General features: G+C 43.6%; 1 protein-coding gene across 6 annotated transcripts in view; it reads left to right on the top strand.

The window, feature by feature from the left end:
- The window catches only part of LOC111972542 (calcipressin-2), a 122,330-nt gene that overhangs the window by 101,295 nt on the left and 10,154 nt on the right, over positions 1-10,881 (top strand). For all 6 annotated transcript variants that reach the window (XR_011480876.1, XR_011480874.1, XR_011480877.1 and 3 more), the window contains one exon: positions 3,133-3,304. Coding sequence is in view for 2 of the 6 variants with exons in the window: in XM_023999547.2 (XP_023855315.1) it covers positions 3,133-3,304 (172 nt within the window). In the remaining 4 variants the exon portion in view is untranslated. The remainder of the gene's footprint in view (positions 1-3,132; positions 3,305-10,881) is intronic.

The raw sequence follows: 10,881 nt of genomic DNA, 5'->3' as shown, positions 1-10,881 counted from the left end.
AGAGGTACCATGGGAACCAGCCATCATTACCGCTCAGGAGGAGAGACGCGTTCTGTACTCTAGAGATAAACGTACTTTGGTGGCGAAAAGGTCAAATCAAATCAAGGTTTATATTTTAAATTAACGCCTTCGTACATCAGCTAATAATCTCGAAGTGCTGGTAACAGAACCAGCGCCTAAAAACCGACGCAACGCGGGCACTCGCATGCAGGTGTTAGAACCACGGCGTGGCGTAAAGGAAAAAGAATCTCTAGAAAGGCCAAACACCTAGGAAAAAACCTAGAGAGGAACCAGGCTTAGTGAGGGGTTTCTTGTTTTCGGTAGGCAGTCCTCTTCTTGGTCTGTGCCTGGGCCTTGTCGGTTAGTATACATCTTGTATACTAAGCTAGTAATTGATTTAACAAAAACTATGTTGATAAAGCAGCGGAGACATGGAATGGTTCAAAAGGGTTCATAAATGACCAGCATGTCATAATAATATTCAGCGAGTAATGTAGTTGCTTTTTCATAGCTCGAGGATCATGTTAGAGTATTTAAAACGCTCCGCTGTGTCTTCTAGAGAGTTGAAACAGCGAGGTTCTGGGACAGGTAGCTCAGTCCGGTGGACAAGGTGGGTTCATAGCGAGGCAGAACAGTTGATCTAATCCCAGAACACACAAAGACACTTCGTGAAAGATCTGGAGGAAACAGGTACAAAAGTATCATTATCCCAGAAACAAGTCTTATACCGACATAACTGAAAGGCCACTCAGCAAGGAAGTAAGCCACTGATACAAAGCGCATAAAAAAGCAGACTTACAGTTTGGCAAGTGCACATGGGGAAAAGATCGTAACTTTTTGGAGAAATGTTCTCTAGTCTAATTAAACAAATAGTACTGTTTCGCCATAAATGACCATTGTTATGTTTGGAGGAGAAAGGGGAGGCTTGCAAGCCGAGAAGCACCTCCAACCGTGAAGCACGGGGGTGGCAGCATCATGTTGTGGGGGTGCTTTGCTGCAGGAGGGACTGGTGCACTTCACAAATAGATGGCTCATTGAGGCAGGAAAATTATGTGGATAATTGGAAGGCAACATCTCAAGACATAGTTCAGGAAGTTTATAGCTTGGTCGAAATAGGTCTTCCAAATGGACAATGACACAAGCATACTTCCAAAGTTGTGGAAAAGGACAACAAAGTCAAGGTATTGGAGTGGCATCACAAAGCCTGATTAAATCCTATAGAAATTTGGTGGGCAGAACTGAAAAAAGCATGTGCGAGTGAAGGAGGCCTACAAACCTGACTCAGTTACACCAGCTCTGTCAGGAGGAATGGTCCAAAATTCACCCAACCTATTGTGGGAAGCTTGTGGAAGGCTACCCGAAATGTTTGACCCAAGTTAAACAATTTAAAGGCAACGCTACCAAATACTAATTGAGTGTATGTAAACTTCTGACCCACTGGGAATGTGATGAAAGAAATGAAAGCTGAAATAAATCATTCTCTCTACTATTATTCTGACATTTCACATTCTTAAAATAAAGTGGTGATCATACCTGACCTAAYACAAGGAATTTGTACTAGGATTAAATGTCAGGATTTGTGAAAAACMGAGTTTAAATGTATTTGGCTAAGGTATATGTAAACTTCCGACTTCAACTGTATATATATATATATGTTTGTGTGCGTTTGTGTTACAAATTAGTAAGTGCTTAAGATCTTGGGCTGCATCTTTAAAACACAAGCTTTAGTTAGGGTGTGTAGTTCAGGGAAAAACTGTGTTTATGGAAAATAGTCTCATGTTTACATTTTGTCACCGATGCAGTGTGACTAATAATAAAACCCTCTCCAGGGTGTGTGTGTGTGTGTGTGTGTGTGTGTGTGTGTGTGTGTGTGTGTGTGTGTGTGTGTGTGTGTGTGTGTGTGTGTGTGTGTGTGCACGAGTGTTTGTGCCCTCCTCCTTGCAGAAGCAGCTTGTGATTGCTCCACATTAGCCAATAGGCCTGTCTAATTCCTCTCCCAGTGGTTATCAGGGTCACAAGCGCTCCGCTGAAGCAGAGAGAGAGATGAAGTCCATGACTTCTATTCCTGTTAGAGATCATATCTGCAGGCCGGTGTGTTACGCTGTGCTGCCTGCAGACTGGACGACACAGACACTTCACAGCACTCTGATGATCTACATGTGATCTGGACCTATTAGCTGTTAGTCAAGATGACAGGCCAGGTGGTGATGTGGCTCTGTAACCCAGTAAACTAGTGTTGGTCCTGGAGAGCAGGGAGGTCTGTACCAGTAACTGTTTGTCTGGAGAGCAGGGAGGTCTGTACCATAACTAGTGTTGGTCCTGGAGAACAGGGAGGTCTGTAACCCAGTAGATAGTGTTGTGCCTGGAGAACAGGGAGGTCTGTAACCAGTGACTAGTGTTGGTCCTGGAGATAGGGAGGTTCTGTAACCCAGTGCTAGTGTTGGTCCCTGGAGAATAGGGAGGTCTTAACCCGTAGATGATAGTGTTGGTCCTGGGAGCAGGAGGGGGGTCTGTAACCCAGTAGACTAAGGGTTGGTCCTGGGGAACAGGGAGGTCTGTCACCAGTAGACTAGTGTTGGTTCCTGAAGAGCAGGGAGGTCTGTAACCCAGTAGACTAGTGTGGTCCTGGGGAAAAGTGGAGAGAACCATGGCCCAGACAATGATCCTTCCATCTGTCTTTTAACCTCAGCTGCTCTGGCTTGGCTGAATCAGGTCTCAGCAGGACCCTGGAGACGTAAGACTGTGGAAATAAACTGACTGTCTAGGGTGGTATAATCCGGTAGCAGCTTGTCCTGGATATCTTTGTTTTAAAAAGCCAATCACTAAGAAGACATCCTGATTCGACTAATTATTGGTCTGTATCTCCCCCTCCTCCTCTACTCTCTCTCTTCTCTTCTCTATCCCTCCTGTTGTCCTTCTCTCCTTGCTCTCGTCTGTCTCTCTCTCTTCTCTCTCTCTCTCTCTCTCTGTCTTCTCTCTTCTCTCTCCGTCATCTCCTTCCATCCTTCTTCTCTCTTATCTCTCATCTCTCTCTCTCCTTCCCTCATCCTTCTCTCTTCTCTTCTCATCTCTCTCTTCTCTCTGTCTCTCGCTCTCTAATCCCTCTTGTTCTCTCTATCCTCCCCTCCCCAGGTCCAGAACCCAGTATCAGATGGTGATAACCTGCACCTGGCTCCTCCTCAGCCCTCTAAACAGTTCCTCATCTCCCCTCCCGGCTCACCGCCCATTGGCTGGCAGCAGATAGACGAGGCCACGACCGTCATCAACTACGACCTGCTCTATGCTGTGGCCAAGCTGGGCCCCGGTGAGTCATACCACTAGTTACACACTACATGCTGTTTTTCATTCTCTCCGTTACTCTCCTTTTCGTAGCGCGACCGCTCTCTTTCAGTTTTACTTTCTCTGTCTCCACCTTTCTCTCACACCTTTCTGTTGTTCTCACTGTTTCACTCCTTCGGTCATTTCTGTCTCTCATTCTCTTTCTTATCTTCCTCTTACACGCTGTTCTATTGGCTCACATCTCTCACTTCCTCCGTCAATATATCCAGTGATACGTGATGTAATAGGACATCCTGGAGCACCTCCCCTCGGTCAAGCAGGACGTCAGGTCACATTCTTCTTGTTTAAAAGGTACACCGGTCAGAACCTGTACCTTTAAATGTTATTGGTATTCATAGAATAACATCCTCTAGTGCCGGTCCCTGTGTGTCCTATAATCAGCTTTAATGCCCTCTGTATAGGACACTAAGCCGTAGAGACTAGAGGAGAATTTCTATTGGCTGAACCCAGTGTTGGAGACAATAAAGGTATTGAGTAACAAAACTTGTCACTTTGATTGAAGGCAACAAGTCAAATGTAATATACAACTATTTTTAAGTAACGAATCCCCACACTGCCTGAATCCCAGTTGACCTTCCGATGCATCAGGAAGTTTTACTGCCGTGCAATGTAAAGCCCTTTGAGTCCTTAAAAAGTCTTTATGATCATAACAAGAGTATCAACTCCTGTATATTTCCACCTCAGCTTATAGGGAAGGTTGTGTTCTGGCGTTTATGACCGTTTGTGGTGGACCACCCACGTAGACCGACAGAGTAGGTGACCGCCCGGGAGGTGACCGTCCATTTCATTGAAGATGAGTCAGGTCACCCTCTCTACTCCCCAGCTGTTGGTCTGATTACGTACTGTAGCCTACTGTTCCCATTGGAAACATGGTCCACCAGGTTGATTACAGGCAACAAGCCATTTACACATGTATTTAAACTGAGGAGGGACATTCCACACAAGGTTGTCTCACATTATAGTATAGTCCCAGAGTCCATCTCAAATAGTCCTGTATTTAGATCCATGGACATGTTTAGCGCTGRCTGTCACAGGCTATGTAATACTACCTAGTAGGTTTCCTATGAAATCTATTGATTCAAAATAATTTCACACACAATAGAATATGACCGAGGTTGAGATGGAGCGACTTGTCATGTCGGTAACATCTCTCACTGGTTTAAGACATGGTTGTGATTTAATGAACAGCACTCCAGTCAGAATGTATCCTATCCTCCTTCGCTCCCCGCTGCTCCAGTCTGCCTCTGTTGTCCATGCCATCAGAGGGGCCGTGCTACTTCACTAAATTGAATTTGCCGCCGACTTGAAAGCGCCGCGACCCAAAGCAGTGCCCCTCTCTTCACAAAGGTTCCGCTGCACGTCGTCATGTCAACCATGAATAATGCATGAGGGTGAGAGACGTTAACGACCTGTCACTACTGACTCCCTGTACACTAATGGTTTATTCATCTCTGCTATGAGAGGAATATCGACAAGTCTCTCTCTCTCAACCTCCCCAACTCTCCTCTGGGATATAGTCACCTCAGCCACCATGTCATTCAGTCAGGAGAGAGTGACAACCACAATTGTGTCTGGCTTGATAATGATGGCTGTCTTTGAGTAAGAGGTTTAGTCAGAGCAAGCAGCGGATGCAAATGGGAATCAGTCAGCTGTTATGTCTTCTTGTCGTTTGAAATAGACCTAAACGGAGTGTCAATCATCTTTTTGTCTGGCATGTCTGGCATGTTTTTTTATATCTCACTAAATGCCTGATACTAGAGTGCTTTTTGTCCAGCAAAAAGCCAAGTTTGGTGATTACATAGTGTCCAGTAGTTAAGCTGTGAAGCTAGCCTACTATTTTCTTACAATGCTTCATCTCAGTGTGTATGTAAATGTACAGGGATTATATTCCATACAGCCAGAGTCAAGTCCATCTGCCTTCCTGGCCAGAGCCTCATTTTCTTATCAGAACAGCTGTTTCACAGATTCTTGCCATTCTGCTAATTTTAGCTTGACTTTGCTGGAGCTGCCAAACACATGGTTAACTCCCACGTAAATAAACCCTTACTCCCAGTCAATGATATGAAGGGAGGGAGAGAGAGAGAGATAACACCTGCAGTTTCTTGCTAACCTCTCCCTCTCACGCTCTCTCTCATTCCTTCTCCCTCCCTCTCTCGCTCTGCTCTTAAATAGATAATAAACAAATATTGCTACGATGGCACACCGTTTTTATTTTTATTCGTTCTGCCTTGTTCAGGGGCAGAACGACAGATTTTTACTTTGTCAGCTCAGGGATTCGATCTAGCAACCTTTCGGTTACTGGCCCAACGCTCTAACCACAAGGCTACCTGCCGTGTGGTATTTCACCCAATAGATATGTGAGTTTATTAAAATTGGGGTGGGTCTGTGTAATCTGAGGGAAATATGTGTCTCTTATATGGTCATACATTTGGCAGGAGGTTAGGAAGTGCAGCACAGTTTCCACCTCATTTTGTGGGCAGTGTGCACATAGCCTGTCTTCTCTTGAGAGCCAGGTCTGCCTACAGTAGCCTTTCTCAATAGCAAGGCTATTCTCACTTTATTCTTAAAAATATATATATTTTACTAGGCAAGTCAGTTAAGAACAAATTCTTATTTTCAATGACAGCCTAGGAACAGTGGGTTAACAGCTTTGTTCAGGGGCAGAACGACATATTTTTACCTTGTCAGCTCAGGGATTAGATCTTGCAACCTTTCGGTTACTGACCCAACTCTCTAACCACTAGACTACCTCCCACCCACTTATTCTGTACATAGTCAAAGCTTTCCTTAATTTTGGGTCAGTCACAGTGGTCAGGTATTCTGCCACTGTGTACTCTCTGTTTAGGGCCAAATAGCATTCTAGTTTTCTCTGTTTTTTTGTTAATTCTTTACAATGTGTCAAGTAATTATCTTTTTGTTTTCTCATGATTTGGTTGGGTCTAATTGTGTTGCTGTCCTGGAGCTCTCTCTCCCCCTAAATCCCATCAAAACACATCCCGCTGAGAGTTATCTCACTCTCTCTCGCTCCATCTATCCTCCCTCTCTCTCGGTCCCTCTATCCTCACTCTCGCTCCCTCTATCCCTCCTCCTCTCCCTGATCTGATACGCTGGGGTCATCCCTATACCTCAGGGAATAGACTGCAAGACTGCATAGGCCCACTAACTGGAAGATACCATAGGCCTACAACTAAGATTGGTTACTCATATGAGTCCTCAAGATCAGTTGCATTTGAATAGAATGATCTTCCTGTATCTATCAAGATAGACATACAGTACACTTACAATCCTCTCATATTTACTGGAACACCATTTCATATTCATATTGAGTTCCTGTTTGATATTACGCACATCTATTATGATGTAATAGTAGTGGATAGTGGTACTGTAGGTAGTGATTCACCTAGTCCAATGAAGCACAAGATGGTGAAAGTGATCTTACCCGTCACTGTAACCAGGCTCATTGTGTACGGGACATTGACAGGCTTCATACTGTATAATAACTCTACAGACGGTTAGAGTTGGTTCTAAGCAAATCTCCCATTCATAGTCATTAACACTGTAGGTGTACTTGTTAGTGGAGCCCAGGCCCTGTTAGTATGGGTCAGCCTGGGCTACAGGTACGTCTCTCTGGGGCCGAGAGCTCTCTCTCGCTGGGTGTAAACCCCCAGGACAGCTGGAGGTTACCACCATACACCAGCCACTTCATGGCCTCACAGCCCTCTAAGTCGCTCTATATGGTGTCTAACTTTTACAAGCACAAAAATATCCCACTTGAAACGTTCCTTTACTAGTCAACCATGCAGGTCCCCTCACAAGCACACAGTGATACATCTGGTGGAACCCACAAACCCTATAAGTCCCTTTCACTACTAACTGAATCACTGTAAGTGTATACAGCACATGAAATGTCTCTCAAGTGACTGCATTCTTTCCTCTGTTTAGGGACTAGAGTGGGTTGCATAAGATATTCATTTAAAGGATATTGCATATTCATGGGAGTGGAGCAGAGCAYGATCAAACTGGTCTTTACCTCCTGTATCGCTGGCCTTTCGTTTATACACTGACCTAGAATCAGAAGTGGAGCAGAGGCTGTCTCTGAACTCAGAGGTCAGAGACTGACATGAGGTCAGGGAATCGTAGTGCTTGAAGATGACTGTGTGAAAACAGTGTCTTTGGAGTAGAGGGTAAATGGTATGTACTGTAAGCAAGTGGGAATGGTTATTATCTGACATGTTTAGAACACTTCAAGTGCAGCAGCTAAAATGTGATTGGGCTAACAATAACGATGCCTTGGTGGTGAATATTTCCTGGTACACTGAAGTAGCACTTCAGTGATAAGGCCTGGTCATATGCCTTTTATGTCATGGAATAGAGTGCAGTATGTATATGAACGTACACTTTTAAAACCCTGTTTAGACTCTGATGTAAGGCTGTAGAGTTCAGTTTGTATAGAAACATTTTATTTTAAAGCTCTACCTTTTAAACTGTAAACATTACAGGCGCTTACCATAGCTATCTGGCATACATCATTAGTGTATGTTTGTGTGTATGCGTACTGTGCATACTCCTAGTGTGTGTGTGTGTGTGTGTGTGTGTGTGGTGTGTGTGTGTGTGTGTGTGTGTGTGTGTGTGTGTGTGGTGTGTGTGTGTGTGGTGTGGTGTGTGTGTGTGTGTGGTGTGTGTGTGTGTGTGGTGTGTGTGTGTGTGTGTGTGTGACGGCGCAATTGCAGGCTTTTATTCTTTCAGAGTATTCGCTGGAGAGGCTTTTAAGGTTAGCACTACTGAGAGAGTTGACTCAGTCAAGTCTGGTGTTTCACACCGTTTTCATTTAAACAAACAAAATGATGGAGTTAAGAAGAGCATTAGAGTTTATCTTTGAAATATTGAACCTTCATATAATTAGTTTTAATTGACCCGTCTTTAAGCTGTAAACATTGTAATGTTTCTGCTGTTTCCTAACTACATTAAACTGTCTCACTCATCCCCATTAAAACCAGCAGCAAGAGAAAGACCAAAACTGCAGGGTTTTGCATATGGTTACACGAAACAAATGGACTCATTCTTATACATACTTGATCATGCAGATTGACCTATTCCAGCATGGCAATAATAGCCAGTTACACAAGGAGAGGAAGTGTTTGTGTGTGTGTGTCGTGTGTGTGTCGTGTGTGTGTGTGTGTGTGTGTGTGTGTTTGCACTGGCAATTTTAACATGTAAATCTTGGTGGGGCAAGATTTGCATGTCAGCAAAGCCACTACACAACACAACACTAAACAATACATTGATTGCACTATAACGGTGACAAACGGTGCCCACAAACTGTTAAGGCCAACATAAAGCTGTCCCAACAGCAGAGTTTTCTTTTCAGCAGCATGGAGTTAATCCTTACCACCGCTATACCTGGCTATCAGCAGAGCCTTGTCTGGTAGGCAATCCTTCATTTCGATTAAGACATTAATGAGCGAGCTAGGACGGACGTAGTCAATATAACTTTTGAAATGTACAGCGACAGAATTCAGAACATGGGCTGTTCTTACAGTATTCTCCCTGTACACCAAGTCAGAACAGTAGGATAAATAAAGGGGGTATATAAGCAGACAATGAAAGCTCTTACAATATTCGATTATGACATTTCTCTTAAACAGGCTTTAGGCTACATGTGCACCACTAAGTCAGAACAGTAGGCTAAGTTATGAGGGGGAAGGGACCAAATGATTAGGGTGAGGCACATGGGCTACTAACAGCTTACTACACAACATACATTTAGTATTACTTTCTTAGCTACAGAATACATATCTCCCTGGAATATTACATKATTTATGCAGCAGCATACAATACATTTTTGGACTCACCTTGTTGTGCTGTGCTCACTTGAACAGGAAGTTGGCACGGTGGTCCTTCTTGTGGGCAAATTTTGTCATAAAACTTTGTCATCAAAGTCTGGCATTCTCTGGATTTATGGTGCTTTCAAGACAACTGGGAAGTCTGAAAAAAACAAGGTTGAATCATGATGTCAGTGATCTTCAGGGAGCTCTAGAAAGAGGCCAGAGTTGCCGACTTGGAATTCCGAGTAGGATGACCGTTCAAAAATTTTCCAGTCGGAGATAGTTTTTTTCAGGTTCCCAGTTTTCTTGGACTCACTGAAGTCTGAGATTTCCCATTTCTGAGTTTACAGTTGTTTTGAACATGGCAGAAGTCATGCTGGATTGATAACATGGCCAATCTATTCAACCATTTCTGGTCCATGGTGTTGCGTGTGAATGTTTATCTTTTTAAGCTCGGAAAAGAGACACTTTCAGACGGATGTTTTAAACCCAGACCTGGACCACACACACTCTCCACCGAATAGCAGGCAGTTGAAGCAAAATAGTGATTGCTTTGCAATGCTTACAGTTAGCCACTGATTCCTTCCAAACCACTCATTGTTGAAGTTGCGATTTCTGACTTGTTGTGTAATGTTTATGTCCAATGGCCGATGAGCACCGATACGTTTTATCTATAATTTCTCTTCATATGACAAGGATTGAAAAGGATTTGCCAGTAGATTGTCGATGTGATTCATGAAATTCTTGAAATCAGTCCAATCAAAGCTACGGTAGATATAACGTGATTTGTCATTATTTTATCTGTGGTCAATGACCTTGAGCCTTCTTGGATGGGCACTTCTAATGTAAATCTATAGCAGCACCCAAGGGGGCTTGAACTTTCAAGCTCTCCCTGTAGATTTCGCGGTGACGTAATGTCCCCATGAATGACAGAACACTGAGCCAATCACGGTGCAACTAGAGAAGATTACCAACCCCTACTCTCTGTATTTTTACTGGCTGCCCACCACAGAAAGCACTGAGCTAGGCTGAAACAAGTAAGAAAGCAAAAATGTATGCGGCTTTATTAACTCAATATTTATAGATTTTACAATATTTTACATTGTTATCAAACTGATATATGACATGTATTAATGCCAAAATAACAAACAAAACAGGCTCAAAACAGGTGAATGACGGGTCGCCATATGTGTGTGTGTGTGGTTTTGTGTTGTTTGTGTGGTGTGTGTGTGTGTGTGTGTGTTGTTTGTGGTGTGTGGTGTATGTGTTTGTTGTGTGTTATGTGTTTGTGTGTGTGTGTGTGTGTATGTGTTTGTGTATGTGTTTGTGTGTGTGTGTGTGTTTTGTGTGTGTTTGTTTGTGTGTGTGTGGGTTTCATCCAGTGCTTCCCCATGAAGCCAGCCTTCAGAGAGACTAGCTGAGTGTAGTGTGATTACGCCTCCACCAGTCTGCCTCCCTCCAACACAAGCCCTCGTTAAGGAGAGAATGCTTTTGTTGTTCCCAGCTTGTTTACAAGGCACGTATCCAGCCTTTACTCGCTCTCTCCACTAAGCCTGAGAAATAAAAACATTTGAGGTGCATCTGTGGGCAAGGGGGTTGCCATTACTATACAGGGTCTGGAGCTGAAGGAACAGTGGTAGCAGTACTGTTAGTAATACTGTAGTAATACTGTAGTAATACAGTGAAATCATGGCTGGGCTATTGGCCTTATAGTATA

This window comes from Salvelinus sp. IW2-2015, linkage group LG14, assembly GCF_002910315.2.
Source record: "Salvelinus sp. IW2-2015 linkage group LG14, ASM291031v2, whole genome shotgun sequence".
Classification (NCBI taxonomy): Eukaryota; Metazoa; Chordata; class Actinopteri; order Salmoniformes; family Salmonidae; genus Salvelinus; species Salvelinus sp. IW2-2015.
Note: the sequence above shows the minus strand (reverse complement) of the source record. Positions and strands in the feature narration are given on the sequence as shown.